Source organism: Dipodomys merriami, unplaced genomic scaffold (genome assembly GCF_024711535.1).
Source record: "Dipodomys merriami isolate MVZ:Mamm:240054 unplaced genomic scaffold, mDipMer1.0.p SCAF_27, whole genome shotgun sequence".
Taxonomy (NCBI): domain Eukaryota; kingdom Metazoa; phylum Chordata; class Mammalia; order Rodentia; family Heteromyidae; genus Dipodomys; species Dipodomys merriami.
This window is the reverse complement of record NW_027204159.1, coordinates 5830678-5858354: the sequence shown is the minus strand read 5'-3', so window position 1 is coordinate 5858354 and position 27677 is coordinate 5830678. Positions and strand designations below refer to the sequence as shown.

The 27677-nt window shown below is 42.0% G+C and overlaps 1 protein-coding gene and 1 non-coding gene across 2 annotated transcripts; both read left to right on the top strand.

The window, feature by feature from the left end:
- The first annotated feature begins 8110 nt into the window (after window positions 1-8110).
- On the top strand, window positions 8111-25307 carry Hspa9 (heat shock protein family A (Hsp70) member 9). The gene is made up of 17 exons (XM_070036105.1): window positions 8111-8292; window positions 9734-9792; window positions 10717-10804; window positions 12308-12489; window positions 13329-13453; window positions 14328-14401; window positions 14547-14653; window positions 15379-15541; window positions 16000-16092; window positions 17684-17893; window positions 19848-20075; window positions 20886-20990; window positions 22295-22412; window positions 22755-22849; window positions 23698-23790; window positions 23926-24066; window positions 24540-25307. Exons 1-17 carry the CDS (start codon window positions 8212-8214, stop codon window positions 24615-24617), a joined length of 2040 nt encoding a protein of 679 aa, XP_069892206.1. The 5' UTR covers window positions 8111-8211; the 3' UTR covers window positions 24618-25307.
- Window positions 20497-20564, top strand: LOC138837536 (small nucleolar RNA SNORD63). Its single transcript, XR_011375340.1, has one exon. It is a non-coding gene; the product is annotated as a small nucleolar RNA SNORD63 (small nucleolar RNA).
- Window positions 25308-27677: the final 2370 nt, after the last annotated feature.

The following is a 27677-nucleotide window of genomic DNA, read 5'->3' as shown; positions in this document are numbered from 1 at the left end:
ATAAATAAATAAATAAATAAATAAATACTTAATTTCACAGGAAAAAAAGCTGAAAATGTAAAAAGTCTTTAGAGTAGGGATCAAACAATTACTTGTAAAAAATGGAAGGTAGGGGCTGCCTAGCACATATGAGGCCAATGTTTCATCTCCAGAACGTTCTCCCCAGCAAAAGAAGTACAAAAATGCTTTTTTCATTGTGTGAGAAACATACAAAGTGCTGAAAAAAGTGATACTTTAATGATTAATGCTAGTCTTGCAAGAGTGGATGTCTGTCTGCCAGACACTCAAAGAACTTAAGTAAGCATTTTATCCTCTTAGTGTGCAAGTTCCTCCCCTATTTCCTCATTGGCTGAGGGCTATGGGGTGTACAATCTTCCTGGATATCCCCAAAGTTTCCTTCCTCCCACCCTTCCTTCATCCCTTCCTCCCTCCCTCTGTCCCCCCAACCCTCTTGCCAATCCTGGGACTTGAACTCAGGGCCTGTCCCTAAGCTTATTTTGCTCAAGACTAGAACTCTACCACTTGAGCCACAGTTCCACTTCCAGCTTTTTCTGAGTAGTTGATCAGAGATATGAGTCTCACTAACTGGCTGGGCGCTAGTGGCTCATGCCTGAAATCCTAACTACTCAGGAGGCTGAGATCTGAGGATCACAGTTAAAAGCCAGCCTGGGCAGGAAAGTCCGAGAGACTCTTATCTCCAATAAACCACTAGAAAACCAGAAGTGGCACTGTGGCTCAAGTAGTAGAAAGCTCACTTTGAGCTGAAGAGCGCAGGGAGAACACTCAAGCCCAGAGTTCAAGCCCCATGACTGACAAAAAAATGGATTGCCAATAATTATTTCTTACAGTGGTATTGGATTTGAACTCAGGGCCTGTGAGTTTGGTAGACTGGTGAGATACTACTAAGCCTCACTAAGTCCTGTTTGTCACTGGTTATTTTAGGATAGGGTCTCTTTTCCCCACCTGAGCCTCAATCTACCTACTTTTGGGTTTTCCATAGTCACTGGGATCACAGACATGTGCCACTGAGTCCAGCTTCCCTATAGAGATGGGTCTCAGGAACTTTTCTGCCCAAGCTGGCCTTGAATCACAACCCTCCCCTTTTCAGCCTCCTAAGTAGCTAGGAATTCAAGTGTGAACCACCAGCACCCTGCCTTGGAGTGATTCTAAATAAGATATAGTTCTTAATCTCCACTCTTGTAGAATCCTCTGTGAAACTTGTTAAACATTCAGGCACATTGACTTACCTCAGATCTGTAGCATCTGAATGTCCATGAGTGGGATGCTTTGGCTCTCCATTCCTAATGAACTTCCCAGCAATTCTAACTTCTATAGAAAAATTAGAAAAGTAGACATAAATAAAGAAGCTGAGCTGGGGCTGGGGGTGCAACTCAGTGGTAGACTGCTTGTCTAACAAACCTGAAGCCCTGGGTTTGGTGGACCCTAGCACCCAAACATATGTACACACACACACACACACACACACACACACACACACACACACACACACACACACACACACACACACACACACACACACACACACACACAGAGAGAGTTCTTTACAATACCATCCTGGTCACGAATAAATGAAAATCCTGGAGTTTTATATTTTATTTTACCTCTTGAGACAGGGTTTTGCTATTGCTATATATCCTAGGCTGGCCTTAAATCACTATTCTCTCACCCCAATTTCCCGAGGTCTGGGATTCTAGGCATTAGGCACTGTGGCCAGTAAATAGGCTCTTAAAACTAACTAACTAACTACACACACACACACAAAAGGCCTCTACATCCTTAATGCTTGTGTGGTCCTTGGTCTGTCCTATAACCAACTGTTTTCCACATCTGAATGAAAACCCAGAGTGTGACTAACTGCTTTCTACCTTTGCAGTGTGACTACATTATCACTGGAATGTAAAGGTCCTATCTAATCAAAGAGACATCTTATTTTGATTTATTGCTGCCTTATTTTTCTTTCAAGATCATTCTCTAATTCTCCTTTCTTCTACCAGAAGAGGGCTGGCTGGTGAACAAAACCTGCTAATTGTCCCTACCCCAGGGGACAGAGGTATCACAAGTCATAATACTTTATACATTCATTGGGGCAAACTCTGTTGAACTAGGCTTGAATAGAGCAACTCTGTGTAATAGTCACCATAATATTCACAAAGCCCTGAAGAATACCACATTTTTATTTCCGTATGTGAAAGGCCCTGAGGAAAAGAGAATGATGGAGGGGAGAGAGAGAGAGAGAGAGAGAGAGAGAGAGAGAGAGAGAGAGAGAGAGAGAGAGAGAGAGAGAGAGAGAGAGAGAGAGAGAGAGAGAGAGGTGGGGTGAGAAGAGTGCCTGGTGCTGTCCCTGAGGTTTTTTTGCTCAAGGCTTATCATTCTACCATTTCATCCACAGTTCCACTTCCAGTTTTTTGGTGTTTAATTGGTGATAAGAGTCTCACAGGGCTGGGAATGTGGCTTAATGGTAGAGTATTTGCACAGCATGCATGAAGCCCTGAGTTCGATTCCTCAGTACCATAACAGAAAAAGCCAGAAGTGGTGCTGTGGCTCAAGTGGTACAGTGCTAGCCTTGAGCAAAAGAAGCTCAGGGACAGTGCCCAGGCCCTGAGTTCAAGTCCCAGGATGAGGGGGTTAGAGGGGAGAGCGCACACACCTCACAAACTTGCCAAGGATGGCTTCCAACTATAAGTCTTCAGGTCTTAGCTTCTTGAGTAGCTAGGCATGAGCCACCAGCTCTGGGCTTAATATATACTTAAAAAAAACAAAATAAAATGAATCACAGGAAAGAACAGACTAAGTAGGAAGGGAAGGAAGAAGCAAGAGCGGGAAGGGCTGTTAGTGAAGGTGAATGTTGGTGATTATAGCTAAAGTAATTTTATGCCTGTATGAAAATAAAGAATGAAATGTTGAATTTTATTTTATTTATTTATTCATTTTGTCAGTTGTGGGGCCTGAACTCTGGGCCTGGGCGCTGTCCCTCAGATCTTCAGCTCAAGGCCAGCACTCTACCACTTGAGCCACAGCGCCACTTCCAGCTTTTTCTGCTTATGTGGTTTTGAGGAATCAAACCCAGGGCCTCATGCATGCAAGGCAAGCACTCTACCACTGAGCCACCTTCTCAGCCTGACAGGTCAAAATTGTTATAAGAAGGGGATGATGAGAAATGAGAGAGGGAATGAGAAGGTGAATTTGATTAGAATACATTGTTTATCTGTATGAAAATGTCACAATGAAACTCCCATTGTATAACTAACATATACTAGTAAAAAATAAATATGGAAGAGGCCATAGCATGATATTAATCTTCTGAAAGACTGAATAAAAGCTGGGCGCTGGTGGCTCACACCTGTAATCCTAGCCTTATTTGGTGGTAGCTGCTCCAGAGGAGTGCCATCTCAAGGTAAATTGGGGTTAGAGGCTGATTATTTACTGCCTTTACTACATGGGCATGCTAAGCTGTGGAAAGAGGAAGGAGCATGCTAAGCTAAGGGAAGGAAGCTCATTGGGCTAACAGTATGCTCACTACATGATCTCAAGTAAATACTGTTGGTATTCCCAATCTGCAAATGTGGAAAGTGAGGCTTATGTGAATCTGTGGTTACATAGCAATTGAAAGGTAAAACTAGAATTCTTTTTTTGTTTTTGAGACAGGGTCTCACTATATAACTCAGGCTTGCTTCAAACTCTCAATCTTCCTGCTTCAATCTCACAAGTGCTGGGATTACAAGTGTGCACCACTCCAGGACTTACACTATTAACTGCTAGGCTTTGCTATACTTCTGTTGTACTTCTGTGGGGGGTTTCTGGTTTTTTTTGGGGGGGGGTCCAGTCGTGGGCCTGAACTCTGGGCCTGGGCACTGTCCCTCAGCTCTTCAGCTCAAGGCTAACGTTCTACCACTTGAGCCACAGTGCCACTTCCAGCTTTTTTCTTTTTGCTTATGTGGTGTTGAGGAATCGAACTCAGGGCCTCAGGCATGCAAGGCAAGCGCTCTACCACTGAGCCACCTTCCCAGCCCATACTTCTGTGTTTTATAATGCTGGTCTAATCCATTATTAATAGCAATTATTTTAGGCAATGGGAATTTTTTTAAGTTACAATACTTTAAAATGTTTAAATATAGTTTAGGTTCCAGGACAACCTTAGAGAAAATTTAGTACCAGGCTGTTGTTTAATAATAGAGTGCCTTCCTGGCATGTTCAAGGTTCTGAAGTTCAGTCCTGAGTACTGCAAAAGAACAAAAAAAATTGAAAGAAAGTTCATTCTGTAATATAATTTATAGGATCAAGTTTTATATTTTTTGTCAGTTGTGGGGCCTGAACTCTGGGCCTACGCACTCACCCTCAGCTCTTCAGCTCAAGGCTAGCGCTCTACCATTTGAGCCACAGCACCACTTCCAGCTTTTTCTGCTTATATGGTGTTGAGGAATCGAACCCAGGGCCTCATGCATGCAAAGTAAGCACTCTACCATTGAGCCACATTCCCAGCCCATCGTTTATATTTTTTTTTCATCGTTTATATTTTTAAAGCAAAGTTTTTAAGCGGATGACATAGAAACCATTTTATTCACTTTTTTTTTTTTTTTTGGTGTGGGGCTTGAACTCGGGGTCTGGGTGCTGTCACTGAGCTTCTTCGTGCTCAAGGCTAGCAGTTTACCATTTTTGAATCACAAGTCTACTTCTGTTTGTCTGGTGGTTAATTGGAGATAAGAGTCTTAGGAGCCTAGAACCTGTGGCTTACACTATAATCCAAGCTACTCAGGAGGCTGAGATCTAAGGATCAAGGTTCCAAGCCAGCCCTGGCTGGAAAATCTGAGACTATTTCTACTAAACTACTCAGAATAAGTGGCACTGTGGCTCAAGTAGTAGAACAATAGCCCTGAGAACAAAGAGGCTCAGGGACAGCACCTAGCCCAAGGACTGGGGGAAAAAGTCTCATTTTCATGGACTTTCCTGCCTGAGCTGGCTTCGAACCCTGATTTTCACACCTCAGCCTCCTGAATAGCTAGGATTACATGCATGAGCCACCAGCATTTGGCTGTGATTACTATTCTTATGACTATTAATGGCCAAAATAAACTACTTTATCTTGAAACCAGTTATCTGTTTTAAAATATGCTTAAAATAACAATCATGACTTTTAGAATATTATATTCTATTTCTTTTGGGAGGTGCTGTAGATTAAGTCTGGAGTCTTGTGAGTCTGGAGTCTTGTGCATGCTAAGCATTCACTCTACCATTGAGCTGCACCCCCATCCCCAGAATGTTGTTAAAAATATAGTATGAACAAATATTGGAATAATTACCTGTTCTGTTTGCTGAATATTTATCCTCATACAAATTTTGTACCAGCTCTTTCCATTTCCTAGTGACAGTGAAATGCCATCAGAGGAAACTACAAAGCTGCATATTGAAGAATTATACTACTTGACTGTGAATCTGTCATTCTTATTCAGTCTTTATGTTTTCTTAGATTCATACTAATTTCTTCTAGCCTTCAGGCTGTAGGCCATGTTCATTTGCACAGCAGCCCATAAGCCTGTCCTTCACACTTACAAATAGGAGAGGCTCTCTTCTGGGGTTAGTGTTAGAGCCCTCTTGTGGTCATGGAGAGTATTTACAAGGAAACTGGAGCAATACATATAAATAAATAGCCTATAGAATACTAATCTCATATTTCTTTTAGGGGAATCAGGATGCTGAGGACCAAACCCAAGGTCTTGCATCCGCACAAGTGTGTGATAGATTACAGAGATGCACCACTAACTGGGTTCAGACATTCTTGATTCCAGTGTTAACACTCTAGCTTTTTTTATTTTTTATTTTTTGTCATAGGGCTTGAATTCTGGGCCTGGCCGCTGTCCCTCAGCTCTTCAACTCAAGGCTATTGCTCTACCACTTGAGCCACAGCGCCACTTCCAATACTCTGGCTTTTTAGCTAGAAAGAAGAACAAAAGTCCAACTCCTAACTCTCAAAGAAAAGAGACATGAGAATACAACTTCAATTATTTTTCACCTGTTTTCTTTTCTTTCTCCCTGCTGTGTACAACATAAAGATGTAATGTTCTCAACTTTTGCTTCCGTATTTAGTAGTATTTGTTGTTTCTGTGTTCTCTTGCATCAACATATTGTTTTACAAATATAAATCTCCACAAACAGGGTCATGGATACTTTAACTTTGATGACCTATAGGAAAACCTCTTTGAGGGAATTCTCTTAAAGTATGCTAAGTAAATAAGGATAATAGCAGTTAATACTTGATAAAGTGGATATAAAAAAACACAAAATTTTGAATTGTACTATTATTTTTGGCTAGTACTGTGGCTTGAACTCTGGGCCTCATGTTCACATTTGGCTTTTCTGTTCAAGACTGGCCCACTAACACTTGAGCCACAACTCCACTTACAACATTTTGCTAGTTAATTATAAAGTCTTGAGGATTTGTGGCTTCCAGCTGCCATCCTCATGTCTCAGCCTTTTTATTTTTGCTTGTCCTAGGGCTTGAACCTGGGCCTACGTGCTGTCCCTGAGCTTCTTTTGCTCAAGGGGAGCACTCCACCACTTGAGCTACAGTGCCACTTCCGACTTTTTTTTTCAATAGCTTATTGGAGATAAGAGTCTCATGGAGTTTCCTGCCCAAGCTGGCTTTGAACCGTGATCCTCAGATCTCAAGCCTCCTAAGTAGCTAGGACTACTGACTTGAGCCACCAGCGCCCAGATTTAGAATCTTCTAAGTCTACGGCCAATGTTATGTTTGAATTTATTTTTTGTAATGTTGGGGATTAAACTTTAGGGTCTTACAATGTCAAGCAAGCACATCAGCACTGAATTACATCACCATCTCTGGTTTTCAGAGCCACTGACTCATTATGTAACACAAGTCAGCCTGTACCTCCCGCTTTTCACGGATGCTTGGACTGGGGATTGCAGACAGGCATTGCAATGCCTATCTTTTTCTTATTCCTATTTCCAACCCGAGTGTAAATGACTCAGTTATCTTCCCTCCCAACTTCCCTCATTTCCTTCACAATTCACCACACAGTGATGATCACTAGTAATACAGTATTTATCTGAAGAAGGTAGAGACCTAAAGCATTTTTTCCCCCTATTTTGAAAGAGGACAAATCTGTTTCATCTCCAAAACCAAATTCAGTATCAGGCTTCTCACCAGTGAGCTCATGTTTTGCTTTTATTGAATTCCTATTCCCCCCCCCCACTGATTAATAAAACATGGTAGTTTATTTTAATTAATAGAAACCCGACAGTGGTCACAGGTTGCATGGCAACTGAATCTTCCAACCAGTAAGGTTAGAAAATGGCCAGAAAAAGAGCCCCTGGCCCAGCACAGCCTGGAAGATCTCGAGGTCATTTGATTTCCTCTAATGGTTGAGTAATTAGCCTTAAACCAACCTAAAGCTGTGTAAAGGAAACACTCCTTAAAAGGCTGGCGAACCGAGATTCCGTGGTATAACGCAGCTCGAATTTGTCCAAGGTGGGCAAATCCAGGTATACTAACAAACGGTGGAACCAAGTAACAAACGTTCTAACGCTCACACTTAAGTACGCCCCAGGACAAGATGGCGCCCTCCGCGAAGAGCTGGAGCCAAGGAAACCGTCCAAGCGCGCGCGCCACGTGTACGCGCCCGGGCTCGCACCCTAAAGCGTGCCGACCAAAGCCTGTGAGCTGAAACGTCCAATGACCGCCACGCCCCCCGCACATGCGCTCCAGAACTTTAGCGGGACACCACCTGCGCAGGCGCAACAGGCTCCACCTTTCGCGCAACTGACGCAAGGAGACTGTAATCCGTTCGCAATTTATCCCGTGTGACCTTGAGTCTTTCCTGCCACCGAGGACCAGGACTATCTGGAGTACTGCCTGAATGATCTCGTCTCTTCGCGCTCTTTACTGAACCCACAGCCTATGCACGTATAACTAGAGGGTTGTATTTTCTACACTTCTGCTTTAGGGCTCAATACTCCCACTTTGTGGTACCAGAAGCGTAAGTAAAGTAGTGTTTTTTGATCAGGCTGTGCTGAGGACACCTTAGCGGAAAAGCGGGCCTTTGGGGCGCAGTGGCCAACCCCCGCCCCCCACCCCACGTGGTTGGAGGTTTCCAGAAACGCTGCCTCCACAGTGCTGCGCAGCTCCGGGCCTACGGGGTGGTTTCTTGCCTCTTGAGCTCCATCCGTCCCGCCACCATGATAAGCGCCAGCCGAACCGCAGCAGCCCGGCTCGTGGGCGCCGCAGCCTCCCGGGGCCCCACGGCCGCCCGCCACCAGGTAAGGAACTTCCGGGCATTCCTTCGGAACTCAAAACCTCAGCCGTCAGCGGAGCAGGCCGTGTACGCCCTTCGAGGTCAGGCTCCTCGGGGAGAAATGCGTAGGAAAGGAAGATAGCGAACCACATAACGAACCACCTAACAGTTTGTGCTGCCGGATCAAGGCCTTCTTCAGAGTTCTACCGCTGTGCCTTGGGCCCTGCTGAGTCACACTCCTCCCGATGTAGAGTCTAATAATTAGGAGATAGTGGTCCTGGCAGCCCCAATCTGGAGGGTTGGATAGGTTTTACCCCCAGAACAAAGATTAGTGGGAGAGCTAGTATAGGTTCTGTTTTAACCTGAGAGTACGGTTGCCTTTTTCTGTAAAGCAGCGCCCCCGATGCTCTCGTTATTGCTATTAAAAGAGCGGGGCGGGGGGTGGAGGAAGCTCATTAAACAAGAAGTGGGAGATAGAGTCTAAGTCCGATTTTTGACTAAAGAGCATCTTTACAAAACCTTTTCTGTGGGATAGTACCCATTGGCTATTTGGAACATGGCAGATTGTGGGTGGAGGGAGTTACCCGTTATCAAAGAGAAAAAGTGCTTCTTTGGGGAATGGGAACTGTAGCTCTCCAGTCAGTGGTGGGCATTGTGGAATGCTTGAGACAGTCAGAGGTTAAGTTGTGAAAGTAAGGGTTTTTATTCCGTGGAAGGCCACTATTTAATCCTTTTTGAATTTTTTAAATACTCCACCAAGTTAGTAACCGTGGTTCTAAATCTAAACTCGAGTACACACATTCAGGGTAAGATACACACTTGTACAAGGAAAACTGATAAGTATGTGTGCATTGGTCCCTAACCCAGAAGTACTCTGTCCCCAGAGGCTTTTTGGCAAGGGCTTGAGATAAATTAGGTTATTGTGAGTTGAGGATAATATATTCTAGCTTCTAGTTGAGTAGAGGTCATGGTTGCTTCTAAACATCCTAAAATTCAAGAACAGCCCCCACAACAAGGAAAAATTTGTCTTAAGATCAGTAACGCCAAGGTTGAAAAGCCCTATTGTAATGTACTTCCAAGACAGCTGTATTTACTTTTTTACCTGTATGCTAAGCATTTTTGTCTGTGTCCTTTATACTGGCTGCCTCCTCAGGATAATCCTGAGGAACTCAGTTCCTCTGGATAATAATTGGAACAAGCCAAAATTTCCTCATGTAGGGTTGGGAATGTGGCTTAGTGGTAGAGTGCTTGCCTAGCAATGCATGAAGCCCTGAGTTCAATTCCTCAGTACCACTTATATAGAAACACCTGAAGTGGTGCTATGGCTCAAGAGGTAAAGTGCTAGCCTTGAGCAAAAGAAGCTCAGAGACAGTGCCCAGGCCCCTGACTTCAAGGCCCAGGACTAACAAAACAAAACAAATTTCCCATATGTAGTTGGTAAATGATGACTTTTTTCTTTTTTTCAGGATAGCTGGAATGGCCTTAGTCATGAGGCTTTTAGATTTGTTTCCAGGAGGGATTATGCGTAAGTATAATTTCCTTTTCTTTTTGTTGGTTGTGGGGCTTGAACTCAGGGCGTGGTGCTATCCCAGACCTTTTGTGCTCTAGGGTAGTGCTTTACTACTTTGGAGCCACAGCTTGGCTTCATGTTTTCTGGTGGTTAATTGGAGATAACAGTCTCACAGACTTTCCTGCCTGGGCTGGCCTTTTGAACCACAATCCTCAGATCTTAGCCTCCTCAGTAGCTAGGATTACAGGCATGTGCCACAGGTGCCAGGCATAACTTTCCTTCCTTCCTTCCTTCCTTCTTTTCCTTTCTTTCTCTCCCTTTCTTTCTTTTCTTTCTTTCTTTCTTTCTTTCTTTCTTTCTTTCTTTCTTTCTTTCTTTCTTTCTTTCTTTCTTTCTTTCTTTCTTTCTTTCTCTCTTTCTGTCGACCATGGGGCTTGAACTCTGGATCTGGGTGCTGTCCCTGAGTTCTTAACTCTCTTTGAAGGAAAGTAATAGCCATTAAACATCCTCTCCCCCCACTCCCTATCACTAGTCTTTGCATTTGTTAGTAACTGTTGCTCTCAATTACCCATTTATTTGTATTACATAATGTGTCATTATCAAGTCCCATATCAAATTTTCAGTATATTTTCTCTAGTCATTTTGGAGGTCACTTTTTTTTTTTTTTTTTTTTTTTTTTTTTTTTTTTTTGGGTCCGGTTGTGGGGCCTGAACTCTGGGCCTGGGCACTGTCCCTCAGCTCTTCAGCTCAAGGCTAGCGCTCTACCACTTGAGCCACAGTGCCACTTCCGGCTTTTTTCTTTTTGCTTATGTGGTGCTGAGGAATCGAACCCAGGGCCTTGAGCATGCAAGGCAAGCGCTCTACCACTGAGCCACCTTCCCAGCCCCTGGAGGTCACTTTTAATATAACAACCATGATACTGTTTTAAATGTCTTATAGGTCAGAAGCAATCAAGGGTGCAGTGGTTGGTATTGATTTGGGCACTACCAACTCTTGTGTGGCAGTTATGGAGGGCAAACAAGCAAAGGTAAGCATGATCAGAAACTCTTGAGTCACTTTTTTTTTTAATTTAATTTAATTTTATTTGTGAACATACTGTACAGAGGGGTTACAATTACATGGGCAGGATAATGCGTACATTTCTTACCAAGCATTGCACCCTCCTCCTTTGGTTTACCCTTCACATCCCTTCCCAGCCTCCCCCCTCCCCCCCAGAGTCACTTTCTTTAATCCAACATTTTGTACATAAGGGATTCTGAGACCTGATTGGCACTCTAAAAACTACTTTGGGTTTGGATTTATTTTTGTTTATTTTACTGTATTTTTGAGATTCTGGAGGTAGAACTCAGGCCCTCATACATCTTAGACCAACTGCTCTACCAACTAAATTGCACCCTCCTTCCCAAACCTTTGTGGTGCTGATAATCAGAAGCATTTTACTTTCTGGTATAGGATTTAAATGTATTTTTCTGAGATGAAAAGATACTGGAATGTCTTGCTCTCATATAAAGTCTTGCAATTTTAGAGGTCACTTGGAACAGTTTTGGATGTGTGGACCAAATGGAAGTAGATTTCCATGTCTAACATGTTCCTGCTACATAGAGGCTATTACTGTGAAGTTTTCTTGCGATGTACATGAAACCTTTATTCTCTGGATTCTTACTAAGATTTAGAGCACCTGAGACTACAGTCTTGCCTCTTCCATTTATGAAAGTTTAATGCTTCCTGTTTGTACCATGCCCTCCTCTGAGACAATCTGAGCTATGTATAGGAATCTTATTGTACTTGGGTACCAAGCCAGAGTAATAATCCCTTCCTTAGTCATAATTTATACTTTTTTGGCATTTTTTTCTATATGCTTGAAATTTGTAGTCACCACAAAAATGTGACATCCATATTGAAAGAGAACTTTTCTAGCAATGATTTTTTTGGCTTTTACTAAGGTTCAAACTCAGGGCTCCTAGTGCTTTACTACCTGGTAGCTTTTGTGGTTCCCCCCCCCCCTTTTGTTTTTTGTTATAATTTGTAAGTTCGGGAAAAGGATTAAAAACAATAAGATATATTAAGTTCATATCGTCTTTCAAAATTTGATATTTAGTGAATCTACATTTACAGTAACAAAACATCCAAATTAGTATTACTATTCATAGGCATTTGTTTCGTGGTTTAGGGCCAGTTATATAACGGTTTGGTTTTGGCAATACTGAGGCTTGAACTTGGCCTTGAGCTTGTTAGACAAGGGCTGTACCACTAGCCCCATATCCTCCCTCGTGCCCGCCCCCACTGCTGCCCTTTTTCTTTTAGTTATTTTTCAAATATAGGGTCTCCAGCTTTAGCTGGGAGCAATCTCAGAACTTCCCATGTTTTTCTCCTGCACAGCTGAGCTGGCCATCTTTAGCCTAGGCTAACCTCAAACTTTGATTTTCTTTTCTGTACCTTCCATGTGGCTGTTGCTTTGTATCCTAAGCAATTGCTATAAAGATGACAGTGATCGCTGCAAGCATATTTTGTCTTACTTTGGAAATTTTAGGTGCTGGAGAATGCTGAAGGTGCCAGAACCACCCCTTCCGTTGTTGCCTTTACAGCAGATGGTGAACGCCTTGTTGGCATGCCAGCAAAGCGACAAGCTGTCACCAACCCAAACAATACATTCTATGCCACCAAACGTCTAATTGGCCGACGATATGATGACCCTGAAGTACAGAAAGACCTGTGAGTACTAGCTGAATCACAAGATTTCAGTATTTTGAACAGGATTCCTGTTACACCTTAATTTAATCACTTTATTGTCCTTGGGGAATCTGCATATCTCTACCAAAGGATAATTCCTTAATAAAATCTTTTTGCTTTTACAGGTTAGGTCTTTATATTGACCTATACATGATAGATCATATAGATAAGATATATGAAGATAGTAAGGCATTCCTGAACTTTGTTGTCCGTCCCATCCCAACCCCGCTCCCCCCTTGGAGACAATTGGGATTTGAACTCATTATCTGATGCTTTATGCTCATTGGCAAGCACCCGCTGTGGGCCTGAATGCTGTCCCTCAGCTCTTCAGCTCAAGGCTAGCGCTCTACCACTTGAGCTACCACGCCCCTTTGGTTTTCTGGTTGTTTATTGGAGATAAAGTGTTTCACAGACTTTCCTGCCTGGGCTGGCTTTGAACCGTGATCCTCAGATCTCAGTCTCCTGAGCAGCTAGGATTACAGGCACGAGCCCCTGGTTGCCAGGCTTAAGTTAATTTTGGTTTAAAAACCAATGCTTGCTAGGCTTCGGTGCCTTGAGCTGAAGAGCGTAGAGACAGCGCCCAAGCCCAGAGTTCAAGCCTCACAACCGACAAAAACAAAGAAACAATGCTTGATCTGGGCACCAGTGGCTCATGCCTTCATTTTCCAATGGAATTGCTGGCAAGGTAGTCAAAATCTTTTTGAGACATCATTTATTAGCTGTGATTCCTTTTAGAGTGAAAAATAGACATAATGTATTATATGCTTGTCATAACAGATTATAGTACCTAACTTTCTCCATATAATTTTTGTGTCTTTCAGGAAGAATGTTCCTTTTAAAATTGTCCGGGCCTCTAATGGTGATGCCTGGGTTGAGGCTCATGGAAAACTCTATTCTCCAAGCCAAATTGGAGCATTTGTGTTGATGAAGATGAAAGAAACTGCAGGTGAGTTGACTTAATTCACGTCTGGGAAAAGTTCAAAGAATTGAATGGTTCCTCTCAGGTTACTAGTTCTGTAGTATCTTATAGATGAATCATTGTGCCTTGTGTACAGAAAGCCTAGGGATAAAAAAAAGTATATATATATTGTTACTCTTTAAATGTAGCCTGCAGAAAGAACTGAAGTTTTCCCAATGATACTTGGCACGTTTCTTTTTTTCTTATTAAAAGAGAGGGTTATATATTAAGAGCCAAAGGTTATATATTAAGCCTTTTTCCCTTAAAAACTAGCGGTTATTTCAGTCTAGAAGTTATTGTACAACGGTGACCCTTCACTGAAATGAAGATGAGGTTTTTGAGTGTTAACTGATATGATATCCTGGGCTTTTTTGTGTGTGTGCCAGTCCTGGCCTTGAACTTAGAGCATGGGCATTAGGCCTGAGCTTTTTGTGCACTCTGTCCACATTGGCTTTTTTGATGCTTACTAGGAGATTTAAGAGTCTCACTGACTTTTCTACTTGGTCTGGTTCAAACAACAATCCTCAGATCTCAGCCTCCTAAGTAGCTAGGATTATAAGCATGAGCCACTGGCACCTGGCCCAAATCCTTTTTTACTGCCTCTGATTCAGCATTGGGCCTAATGCACAGTAGGCAAGGATTCTACCATTAAGCTATTTTTGCCTCTTTTTCTCCTCCTCTCAGATGTTAACAATATCTTTACTGTTAGTGTTAACCTACAAGGTCTCCCTACCTGTTACTTTCTAACTGATTAATGATGTCTTTGGTTTCAAAAAGGATAACACTTGGTTATTAGGATACATATTGCTTATTTTACCTGGAATAATGCTGTGTTGAGCTTTATTCTTTGATTCTTTTCCAGAAAATTACTTGGGACATGCAGCAAAAAATGCTGTGATTACCGTCCCTGCTTATTTCAATGATTCACAGAGACAGGTAAGGCCAGTTACCTCTCTTATTTACAGAAGATAATAGTACTTCTGACACAAGGGTGAAAGTGCTTTTTAAAAAAAACAAAACCTATCTATCTACATATATCTTATCAATCTATATATATGTATATAATCTCTGTCTTTTCTAGGCTACTAAGGATGCTGGCCAGATATCAGGACTAAATGTGCTTCGGGTGATTAATGAACCCACAGCTGCTGCTCTGGCCTATGGTCTAGACAAATCTGAAGACAAAGTGTAAGTTTATGCTGTAAATTATGACCTGAATTAAGATTAGGCAGCCCTAAGACTTAATTTAAGTCATTGCTTATTTCAAGACCATTCTACTGTTGAAACATGGTAATTTTTTTTTGTTAGTATGCATATTGGCAAGTACCTTCATAAACAGTGGTTGATTGAAAATTTTGAAACCTGCCCATGTGCTGATGGCTCACGGCTGTAACCCTAACTAGGAGTCTGAGGTCTGAGAATTGTGGTTCAAAGCCAGCTTAGGCAGGAAAGTGTGTGAGACTTTTTATTGCCAGTTAACCACCAGAAAACCAGAAGTTGAGCTGTGGTAAAAGGCTATCCTTGAGCAAAAGAGCTCAAAGACAGCTTCTAGGCCCCGAGTTTAAGCCCACACCAACAATAACAAAAAATCTGAAACCTGGTTGCTCACACCTTTAATCCTAGCTACTGAGAAGACTGAAATCTAAGGCTCCATGGTGTGAAGTCAGCTAAGGCAGAAAAATTCCTGACCCTCCTAGCTCCAAGCTAACTCCAAGCTGTAGCTCAAGTGTAGAGTACCAGCTGCGAGTGAAAAATTAAAAAGACAGCACTCAGGCCCTGAGTTCAAGCCTAATACTTAGGCAGTTAACAATTATTCCTCATGGAAGTAAAGAGGTTTATCTTCACTTGATGTTGAGCTTCATTTCCTCCTGATAACTTTTGTTCCTTAAAGTTTTTTTTCCCTTTCTTTCTAGCATTGCTGTGTATGATTTAGGTGGTGGAACTTTTGATATTTCTGTCCTGGAAATTCAGAAAGGCGTATTTGAGGTGAAATCTATCAATGGGGACACTTTCTTAGGTGGTGAAGACTTTGACCAGGCTTTGTTACGACACATTGTAAAGGAGTTCAAGAGAGAGGTCAGTTCAATACATAGGCATTGCAACTTTGATGATTTCTCTATTCAGATTGTTTTTTGCTTTCTTACAGTTTTTTGTAGTGAAATAATTACATTTCAAGTTCATGGGTGAATTGAACTATGCTGATTATTTTTTGCGGGGGGGGGGGGTCAGGTCGTGGAGTCTGAACTCTGGGCCTGGGCACTGTCCCTCAGCTCTTCACTTCAGCTCAAGGCTAGCGCTCTACCACTTGAGCCACAGCGCTACTTCCGGCTTTTTTTCTTTTTGCTTATGTGGTGCTGAGGAGTCGAACCCAGGGCCTCATGCATGCAAGGCAAGCACTCTACCACTGAGCCACCTTCCCAGCCTCTGTGGTGATTATTGTAGCTTGTGGTTGGCAACAAACACAAGGCTATTATAAAGTATAAATAGTGCTTATCAGTTCACTAATGCTAGTATTGTGTGTCTTCATTTTGTAGACAGGGGTTGATTTGACCAAAGACAACATGGCACTACAGAGGGTACGGGAAGCCGCTGAGAAGGCTAAGTGTGAACTCTCTTCATCTGTGCAGGTGAGACATGGAAGATTCCCTTAGTCTTGATGTACCCATTTAGCCTGAGCGTGTATTTATTTCCTTACTTCATTCTTTCCTTCCTAATTTCTTTCCTTCTTTATTTATTTATTGGTGCTTATACTGAGGCTTGAGCTCCAGGCCTGGCCACTGTCTTTAGGGTTCTTTTGCTAGTGCTCTACCATTTGAACCACAGCTATACTTCTTTCTGGTTATTTCATGATTAATTGGTGATCTCATGTGTTTTTTTTTGTTTTTTGGTTTTTTTTTTGTGGTCATGTGGCCTGAACTCTGGGCCTGGGTGCTGTCCCTCAGCTCTTCAGCTCAAGGCTAGCATTCTACCGCTTGGCCACAGCCCACTTCTAGCATTTTCTGCTTATGTGGTGCTAAGGAACTGAACCCAGTGCATGCAAGGCAAGCACTACCACTGAGCCACCTTTACAGCCTTGCTTTTTTTTTGCCCCAGATCTGGCACCAAAAAAGAAAAAAAAATATTTGTTCAGCAGGAGGTTCTTTGTGACTTTTTTGGGGGGGAGTCAGTAGTGGGGCTTGAACTCTGAGCTTGGGCGCTATCCCTGAGCTCTTCAGTTCAAGGCAACCACTCTACCATTTGAGCCAAAGCACCATTTCTGGTTTTCTGGTGGTTAATTGGAGATAAGAGTCTCACAGACTTCTTGTCCAGGCTGGCTTTGAACTGATTCAGACATGAGCCACCAGCTTCCTGTTCTTTTGTATTCAAATCAGTCTCACCTCCATCCCTCTCCTTTACTCATCCATCTCCTTTATTCAATCCCCTTGAAAACAGTTTCAACTTTTTTGTGTGATGGGCCTTGAACTCAGGACCTGAGCTGTCTTGAGCTTTTCTACTCAAGGCTAGTATTCTACCACTTTGAGCCACAGCTCCACTTTGAGTTTTCTGGTGGTTAATTGGAGTCTCTTGAGGGCTGGGAATGATGAGGCTTAGTGGTAGAGTGCTTGACTAGCATGCATCAAGCCCTGGGTTTGATTCCTCAGTACCACAGAAACAGAAAAGACTAGAAAGTGCTGTGGCTCAAGTAGTAGAATGCTAGCCTTGAGCACAGAGGCTAGGGACAGAGCCCAGGCCATGAGTTCAAGGCCCAAGACTGGCAAAACAAAAAAGAAAAAGTCTCATGAACTTTCCTGCTTTGGCTGGCTTTAAACAGTAATCCTTAGATCTCAGCCTCCTGAGTAGCTAGGATTACAGGCATGAGCTGCCCTTGTTCTGTTTTCATACAAGAAGAATACCAGATTAATCCTTCCTTGCCTCCTTCCCCCACTTACTGGCCCAACCCATCCGTCAAGTACTGACCCATAGTTCTTTATCTCTGCGGAATTTTTTCTTTTGTCTACACAGGAAAAATTTGTAGGCATCATTAAAGCAGATTCTATACTGTTGATATCTGGAGTAGTAAGAGGTTGCATCTTAGGAGTAATTGCCTTAAAGTCTCACCCTTCCTGAGACTTCTTTTCAAGACATCCTAGGTTATGGTCGCCTTTTAACTGGAGTATTAAAGAAATTTAACTACCCTTTGGCCTTCCCACTGACATTTAATTAAACATTTCCTGACAGACTGACATCAACTTGCCATATCTCACTATGGATGCTTCTGGACCTAAGCATTTGAATATGAAGCTGACACGGGCTCAATTTGAGGGAATCGTCACTGATCTTATCAAGAGGACTATTGCTCCCTGCCAGAAAGCTATGCAGGATGCAGAAGTCACCAAGAGTGACATAGGAGAAGTGATTCTTGTTGGTGGCATGACTAGGATGCCTAAGGTATGGACCTATGGATCCTTATCATGGAGGAAAAAAATGTACACAATGTATTCTTGGGACCCATTCTCTTTCCCAGGTCATCTTGAAAAGATGTAATCCTAGCTACGCAGGAGGCTGAGATCTGAGGATCACAGTTCAAAGCCAGCCAGGACAGGAATGTCCGTGAACCCTTATAAATTCCAATAAACCACTAGAAAACCGTAAGTGGAGCTGTAGCTCAAGTGGTAAAGCGCTTGCCTTGAACTGAAGAGTTGAGGGTCAGTGCCTAGGCCTAGAATTCATAGGTCAAGCACCACGACTGGGGAAAAGAAAAGGGAGATGAGATTGTTGTCCCAGTTTTTAGCTTCATCCTTTAATTGAAGGGTATAAATAAAGGATTTAGGAAGAGCAGAATGTCTTTAGATGTGGGAAAAGGGAGCATCCTGAACATGCATCTTTTAAGCTTTTAGGAATGAAAATTTGAGGCCAAAGATTATGTAAATAACTTTGTACAGTCAACTCCTAGAGGGGAGGGTATTTGGTCATAAGTCTTTTCAGCATAGTATGCATTTTATATATTCACATCATTCTGAAAACTGTGCAGAAAATAATAGGCACACTTTTTAAAATTGTGCTAATACTGGGGCCTGAACTCTAGTCCTGGGTGATGCCCAGTTTTTCTTGTCAAGGCTAGTGCTTTAGCACTTGCCATAGCTCCACTTCTGGCTCTGGGAGTAGAAGAGGTATTACTTGGAGATAAGAATCTCAGACTTTTTGTGACCAAGCTGGCTTCAAATCATCCTCATATCTCAGCTTCTTAACTAGCTAGGATTATAGACTAGTGGTGCCCAGATAAACATAAACTTTCTGAATTTCTTGACACTAGGTTAATGATGTTAGCTTTTTATTAGTTTTTCTGTTGAAATACATTGACTTGGGAAAGTAAACCCAGAATAAACCTGGAGGGAAAAGTGTCAAGGAGAATCTTTTTTGGGGGGTGGGGGAGAGCTGTTGTGGGGCTGAACTCTGGGCCTGGGTGCTGTCCCTCAGCTCTTCAGCTCAAGGCTAATGCTCCACCACTTGAGCCACAGGGCCACTTCTGGTTTTCTGGTTAATTTCACTTCTGGTTAATTTGAGATAAGGACTCTCATGGACTTAACTGCCTGGGCTGGCTTTGTATCATGATCCTCAAATCTCAGCCTCCTTGAGTAGCTAGGATTACAGATGAGAGCCACTGGCACCTGTCTTATGTCCCCATTTTAACATTGTTTGACTATTGTTTGAATATTTAACTATTACTGCTGTTTTTTTTTGTTTTTTTTTTGCCGGTCATGGGACCTGAACTCTGGGCTTGGGCGCTGTCCCTCAGCTCTTCAGCTCAAGGTTAGCGCTCTACCACTGGAGCCACAGCGCCATTTCCGGCTTTTTCTGTTTATGTGGTGCTGAGGAATCAAACCCAGGGCCTCATGCTTGCAAGGCGAGCACTCTACCACTGAGCCACATTCCCAGCCCCTATTACTGCTGTTTTAAGTTGGTTTTAGTAATACTGTATAGAACAAGAGATAGCCCTCTCAATTGATAAGTCCCCTTGATAAGTACCCTGTTTCACTTGATTTAATGTATTGTATGGAGAAACATACTATATTTTACAAATTAAAATGGACAATGAATAAAATATTCTGTGACTAAATTGTATTACCAAAACATTTAACAATTCAACTGAAAGAAGTAATTAGAATAAATAATATTATCAATTGTACAAAGAAGTTATAGTTCCATAATTTGGGTTAGTACAATTCGGGTTAGTACAATGCTTCTTGATCAGTGTTGCCCCTTCCATTATCCCTCTGAGTAAGCATTCTTCCATTTGAGTTAATATGTTGAGATCTGGCTGATACTTTAGGACACATTCTCTATCTTACTCTTCTGTGTCAGTTGCCCTGAGAGTTGAGTAACAGATTCTTCTTTATATTAGGTTCAGCAGACTGTGCAAGATCTTTTTGGCCGAGCCCCAAGTAAAGCTGTTAATCCTGATGAGGCTGTGGCCATTGGAGCTGCCATTCAGGGAGGTGTGTTAGCTGGTGATGTCACAGATGTGCTACTTCTGGATGTTACTCCCCTGTCTCTGGGTATTGAGACTCTAGGAGGTGTGTTTACCAAACTTATTAACAGGAATACCACCATTCCAACCAAAAAGAGCCAGGTAAGAACCATCCTTCATCCTCCTTCTTGCAGAAGTGTTCTGTGAGTGGTATGATTGGAGTTATTTTTACTTTGTTTACCAACCCAGACCAGTTCTTAGCTTTGTTTCCCTTTTTTGTTCCTGAAAGTTATTACATCAGGGGGCAGCAATGCTTTTAGAATAGACATTGATAGTCATCTTCTAAAGCATCTCATTGTTTGTATTCTCTTCTGTTCTCAAAGCAGGAAAAACACTGCTGTGGCTAGACTATATGAGACTGCTTGTTTTCTGGGTGAATGATAGAGGTGGATGGTGTGGTGAGCTATCACACAGTTTTGTGGGTATGGCTTGGTCTTGGATTAAAAATTATTTCAGCGTAGTGGTATATACTTTTGCTAACCAGTAAATATTGTACTGCTGAAATACTGTATTGCTCCTGTTTGTGCAGTGATGTTTTGTCAACACATCATTCTGAAAAAAGTATGTGGTGACTTTCTATAACTGAGCACATGATAAATATCTACCTCTGATCCTTGTTTGCCCAGATTAGCAAACTTCAGTATTTATCTCCTTATTCTGATACCTTTCTTTGCTACTGCTTTATCTTTATACAGTGCATTTGCTTAGTTGAAACAATAGCTGTTAAATGCCCTTCTGGTACACTAATCCTACTCTTATTCTCTGTAAAGACATTAGATAGGCCTTTGTTCTAAACCTATTGTACAGGACCCAGTTAATGTAGGAATGAGACTGTAATTACTTCCCTGGTTTGTCTTCTATATAAAGAGCGTAGTTTAATCAGATTGACAACCCAAGAAATTTTCTTCCTAGGTATTTTCAACTGCTGCTGATGGACAGACTCAAGTAGAGATTAAAGTATGTCAGGGTGAGAGAGAGATGGCTGGAGATAACAAACTTCTTGGTCAGTTTACTTTGGTAGGTACTATGACAGTAATACTCTACACCTTGATTTCTTTGCTATAAAAGTTCCATAGTTTCCAACTCCTATAAACTCAAATACATATATACTATATTAAACTTAGAAATGCAGAAGAATTCTGTCCATGATTTCCATTATTACCTGGATGCCTTATTTAATGCATTATTGTTTATGAGTATAAGATTCTGGGAAGTGTTCAGAAACAGCATGAACTCAAAGAAATTCCTTATTTCACCTAAGAGATGAGATACCTAGCTGGGCGCTGGTGGCTCACACCTGTAATCCTAACTATTCAGGAGACATATCTGAGGATCATAGTTCAAAGCCAGCCCAGGCAGGAAAGACCATGACTAAAAGAACCACCAAAAAGCCTGAACTGGAGCTGGGGCTCCAGTGGTAAGAGTACTAGCCTGGAGCAAAAAAGCTCAGGGAGCTGGGCTCTGGTGGCTCACGCCTGTAATCCTAGCTACTCAGGAGGCTGAGATCTGAGGATCGTGGTTCAAAGCCAGCCTGGGCAGGAAAGTCCGTGGAACTCTTATTTCCAATAAACCATTCAGGAAACCGGAAGTGGCGCTGTGGCTCAAGTGTAGAGCGCTAGCCTTGAGCTGAAGAGCTGAGGGACAGGGCCCAGGCTCAGAGTTCAAGCCCCACAACCAACAACAACAACAACAAAAAGCTCAGGGACAGCGCCCAAGCCCTGGGCTTAAGCCCCAAGATTGGCACCAAAAAAAAAATAAAAGGATACATCTAATAATTACTAGTTTATTTGTTTCTTGTCGGTTATGGGGCTTGAACTCTGGGCCTGAGCGCTGTCCCTGAGCTCTTCAGCTCAAGACAAGCAATCTACCACCTGAGCCACAGGGCCCTTCCGGTCTTCTGGTGGTTAATTAGAGATAAGAGTCTCATAGACTTTCCTGCCCAGGCAGGCTATGAACCATGATCCTCAGATCTCAGCCTCCTGAGTAGGATTACAGGCATGAGCCCCCCTAATAATTACTAGTTTCTTATCAGCATTACTTACCAATTTTTGGTGAGCTATAGTGGGGAGATTGCTTTTCATTCTCTGTGTCCCAAGGTACATCACCATTGTAGTCAATACAGCAAACTTTTAGCTATTTTATATCTTAATTTTAAGCAGCAATGAAACTACAACCCTCAGTTAACAAACTTGCTTTTGTACATTAAGTGAAGATATTCCTTCCAAAAAGCAAATATTGTGTTCACCCTAAGACCATACAGATAGGGAAATGATAATACTGAACCAAATCTTTCATGAAGTTTACTCTGGATGTTATTCTAGATTGGAATTCCTCCAGCCCCTCGTGGAGTCCCTCAGATTGAAGTTACATTTGACATTGATGCCAATGGAATTGTACATGTTTCTGCCAAAGATAAAGGCACAGGACGGGAGCAGCAGAGTAAGTCTTCATTTATTAGACAATGAATAAGATGGAGGACATCTGTTGGTAAACAAACTCGCACTCATTATCTTTTCCCCTTCATTCTAGGGGAAGGATGAAGTCTTTGCCCTTTCTTAGGTACCAGATTTGCTTTTGAAAGTGTGATGTTTGGGAGGAAGGAGTAATAATAAGCCTGTAGATGAGACAGGTTTCAGTAGGCAGGCAGACCAGTTGATCTTCTTATATTTTGGACCCTTGGTTTGATTATAGGGCAATAGGGAATTCCTTTCTAGACAGAGGACAAAAACTGAAGATATTCTTCCTTCTTTCACCCTTTTTCCATCTCTTCTTAAATTACAGTTGTAATCCAGTCTTCTGGTGGGTTAAGCAAAGATGATATTGAAAACATGGTTAAAAATGCAGAGAAGTATGCGGAGGAAGACCGTCGAAAGAAGGTGATTGCTTTGGCCTTCTAAATTTAATATTAGTAAGACTTGGGCATGGGGCATAGATGTGAGTTTGGGCCATATCACTGATTTTTATTTTTGCTTTCCTCAACCCCAGTTTACTATTCCTTCCCCTTATAACTGTAGAATGTCTGAGGTCTTGATATATTTCCATTTAAGCCTACCTAATTAATATCTGAGATTACAGACAAGCTACCATGTCTGGCTTGTGGTTTGTGTGTTTGTCAGTTTGTGAGTCCTGGGTACTGTCCTTGAGCTTTTTACTCAAAGCTTGAGCCATACTCTACTTCCAACTTTTTTTGGGGGGGGTCCAGTTGTGGGGCCTGGGTGCTGTCCCTCAGCTCTTCAGCTCAAGGCTAGCGCTCTATCACTTGAGCCACAGCACCACTTCCGGCTTTTTTGTTTTTGCTTATGTGGTGCTGAGGAATCGAACCCAGGTCCTCAGGCATGCAAGGCAAGCGCTCTACCACTGAGCCACCTTCCCAGCCCTCTACTTCCAACTTTTTTGGTGGTTGATTGGAGGTAAGAGACTCACAGTCTTTACTGCCCTGGCTGGCTTGTGATTCTCAGAAGATCTCAGCCTCTTGAATAGCTAGAATTAGAGTAAGCCACCAGTGCCCAGCCTTGTCGTATGTGTGTGTGTGTGTGTGTGTTTTGGGGGGAGGGGCGGTTACTTTGTTTTTGGTCTTTTAGAGTTTTATCAAAATTTCCATGTTACAGAATCTAGCTCAAATAAATCTCTGAAAAGCCATTCTACCTCGAAGCACAGTGAATTCTCCATTTTTACTGTACCTGTATGTAGTAGGTACTAACTGTTTAAAACTTTTTTCTCTAAGGAACGAGTTGAAGCAGTTAACATGGCTGAAGGAATTATTCATGACACAGAAACAAAGATGGAAGAATTCAAAGACCAACTGCCTGCTGATGAGGTGGGTTATTTTTTAAAAAGAGCATTATCACCAATGGCATCAAAGCTCATTTCAGTTTTCATCTTAATGTTTCTGAAAATTACGGTTACAAGTGATGGTAGTATGGAAAACTTATTCTGATTTTTGTTTTTTAAGTGCAACAAGCTAAAAGAAGAAATATCCAAAATGAGGGAGCTCTTGGCTCGAAAAGACAGTGAAACAGGAGAAAACATTAGGCAGGCAGCATCTTCTCTTCAGCAAGCATCATTGAAGCTCTTTGAAATGGCATACAAAAAGGTAAAGGGAAGGACGGGCTGGGGTACAAATAGCTCAGTGGTAGAGTATTAAAAGATTTTGCCTTTCAAGCCCAGCACTAGGGAGGAAAGGACAAACAGGTGGCTCAAGTGGTAGAGCGCTAGCCTTGAGCTGAAGAGCTGAGGGACAGCGCCCAGGCCCAGAGTTCAGGCTCCACGACGGGACCCAAAAAAAAAACCAAGTGTTTGGTTAGAACTTTATAATTGGAATTGCTCTTAATAACTTGTCAGTCTGCCTTCATAATCAGATAGGGAATCGAGTATTGTAGTTAGTAAATCCCCTGCCCTCTTGACTGTTGGAGTGAGTCTAACTGGCAAAAGAAATCACAGGGAACACCAATAATGTACAATTGAGTCTAGAATTGTAGGATAGGATTTTTCTTCATTTTTGGTGCTCAACAGAGAAAACAGCCCTACTGTATAAGTTTGAATGGTTTTCAAATATTTTCTTAACAGATGGCATCTGAACGAGAAGGCTCTGGAAGTTCTGGCACTGGGGAACAAAAGGAAGATCAAAAGGAGGAGAAACAGTAATAGTTACAGTACATTTTGGAGTGGAGAGGACAGCATACTATGAAGCTTGGGAGTGAAGGGACTTCTGAGCAGAAATGGGCAAATGTCAGTCTTTTTACTGTGTTTTTGCAGTATTCTATATATAATTTCCTTAATGTAAATTTAGTGTTAATTAGCTAACCAATCATTAATGAGTGATAAATCTAACGGTAGAAAGTTCACAATGTTCTGTCCCTAGCCTGTCACTTTTAAGCATGTAAGGGGGTAGGGAGACAGTTTATTGATCACTTAACGATCAGTTTGTGCTGAAGTGGCCATATTTTCAAGGGATGAAAACATTTCATACAAAATGAAGGTAGTCTGCCATGTACCTAGCATGAGACCCTATGGAGGTTAAGATCCTTTTAGTTGGCCAAAAGTGATACTGTAATGACCTGTGTGTAAATGTGGTCCTTCAACTGAGGCCTTTGCAAAGCAAGCCAGCTAGCTATGCCACATTTGTAGGTGCAGAGGCTAGGTCAGTGGAAAACAAAGCTATTTATGTTAGGTTATAGCTTTTAAAACTAAGGTAGAGATGAAGTCCTGAATGTTCCCAAGGCATACTTTTCTAGCTATTTTCTTGGCCTGTGTCTGGCACCTACATCCTTGATGATTGTTCTTTTTGATCCATTCTGGATTTTTTTTTAAATAAATAAATTTGAAAAACATCTTGATGTTTGTCAGTGAGTGGTTGACTTTGGGACTATGACATGTCATACTTTCTATATTTCCCAATGGGAGAAGTTAAACAGGATTTTCTAACTGGCTAAAATGGAAACAAATTCAGGAGTTGAAAGGATTGGTGCAAAATGGTGTTATCAGCATAGACAAGCCTAGTTAGTTACAAGGCTCTTTTGAGATTTCTATAATGTGAAAACTTGGGACTGGCATTTTCAATTTATTTCTAGTTTTAATAAGCAAAAGATGCAACCAGAAATGTTTAATGAAATTATATGTTGGGAGCTTTATGGCTCACTTCTGTAACCCCACCTACTTAGGAGGCTAGGATTTGGAGAAGTCTATGAGATTCCATCTCCAAACGATGATCTGGAAGTGGCAGAGCACAAGCCAATCTCAAGTGAGGCCCCACATTCAAACCAGGATTAAAGGAAGAAAACCCCCCAAAATATTTCTTAAGATTTCAGTTAGTCAGGGGCTGGGAAGGTGGCTCAGTGGTAGAGTGCTTGCCTTGCATGCATGAGGCCCTGGGTTCAATCCCTCAGCACCACATAAGCAAAAAGAAAAAAGCCGGAAGTGGCACTGTAGCTCAAGTGTTAGAGCGCTAGCCTTGAGCTGAAGAGCTGAGGGACAGCGCCCAACAGAGTTCAGGCCCCACGACTGGACCCAAAAAAAAAAAAACAATGGAGGGGGGGTAACCCTGTTCCACAAGAAATGTACTCACTACCTTCCTTACATAACTGTAACCCCTCTGACATCCCCCTTGTAATAAAATAAAATATTTAAAAAAAGATTTCAGTTAGTCAAAAATAACAGGAGGGCTTAACGGTAGAGTGTTTGCCTAGCATGTGTGAAGCCCTAGGTTCAATTCCTCAGTACCACATACACAGAAAAAGCCAGAAGTGGCACTGTGGCTCTAGTGGTAGAGTATTAGCGTTGAGCAAAGGAAGCTCAGACAATGCCAAGGCCCTGAGTTCAAGCCCAGGACTGGCAAAATAATAGGAGCCCGGATTTTTTTACTTTTGGTGTTTTTCCATTCCCCAGTGTGTTGGACTGTCCCAAATATTAACAAGCCAGGCCTGGGCTGGCTTCCACTTCTCATGCTGGTATTATAGATACGGGCCACAAGGCCAGTAATATAGCTCTTACAATGCTAACAACCTCAGACAGAAAAGGTGGCTATATATATTACAGATACGAGCCACAAGGCCAGTAATAATAGCTCTTACAATGCTAACAACCTCAGACAGAAAAGGTGGCTATATATCACCTTTGCATTTCAAATGATCAGAATCCTCACATCGACAACTTTCCCTGTCACAGACACAGAGAATGGGTTTAAACCACTCCTTTATATAGTGTTGCTATCTTTTAGTGTGCATGTAGGTCCTAGGGCTTGAACTCAGGCCTAGGCACTGTCACTGAGCTCAAGGATCATGCTACCACTTGAGCCACAGTTCTGCTTGCAGCTTTTTTGGTAGTCGCACTTTCCTTCCTGGACTGGCTTTTAACTACAATCCTCAGATTTAGGCCTCCTGAATAGCTAAGATTATTACAGACTTGAGCTACCAACACCTGGCTTAAATGATTGTGACAAATTCTCAACATGTTGGCCTGGAACTTGCCATCCTCCTACCTGCTTTTCCCTTCCCCAGGTGGTAGGATTATAGTTATATACTTGGCATTAAATTCCTACTTAAAGTAGGAATATTTTTAAAGAACACATGCAGAAGGAGGAAAAAGATAAAGAGGGAAGGAAGAAAAGCAGTAATAGTGGCATCTTAGAGTTGAGGATATGGTAACATATCCTCATATTTGTCATATTTGATCTTTGAGCATGTAGAAAAATAACATGTCTGTCACTACCATCAGGTGAGGCTTTATGAAGAACAAGTGATATAAAAGTAATCTTTTACATAAGTAATCTTTTACATAGGCTAAATCAGATAGAAGTAATGAGTCCTATTTTTGTATATTTACAGATCCCTTTCATGTTACCACATTTTCTCCTTACAATAATAATTGTATAGGTATTAGATAATAAATGGCATTTAAAAATAAAGTGGAAACAAAAGTTTAATGTTTTACTATGAAGTTTTATACAGTGACAGCTCAGTGTATTTAACACCCATATAAAAGATTCTTGGGCTCTCTTATGTGGTGACACCCCCCCCCTCCCCAAACTTTGGAGGTGAGACTTTAGGCTAGGATGGGCTACTTGGCAAGATTCTGTCTCAGAAAAAAGAAGGGGGGGGGGGTTGTGTAAATCAATTTAGGCTTTCATCCATGAGAACACGATGGAAATCTTGTAGAGTTATACAGTAATTCTTAATTATGAAGAATTTTTAGTAGTATTGGGAGACT

Coding starts and splice junctions, on each gene's coding strand:
- Hspa9 (XM_070036105.1), top strand. CDS start 8,212: ATGATAAGCGCCAGCCGAACCGCAGCAGCCCGGCTCGTGGGCGCCGCA. Junction 9,793..10,716: donor GTTTCCAGGAGGGATTATGC/GTAAGTATAATT, acceptor AATGTCTTATAG/GTCAGAAGCAATCAAGGGTG. Junction 12,490..13,328: donor CCTGAAGTACAGAAAGACCT/GTGAGTACTAGC, acceptor TGTGTCTTTCAG/GAAGAATGTTCCTTTTAAAA.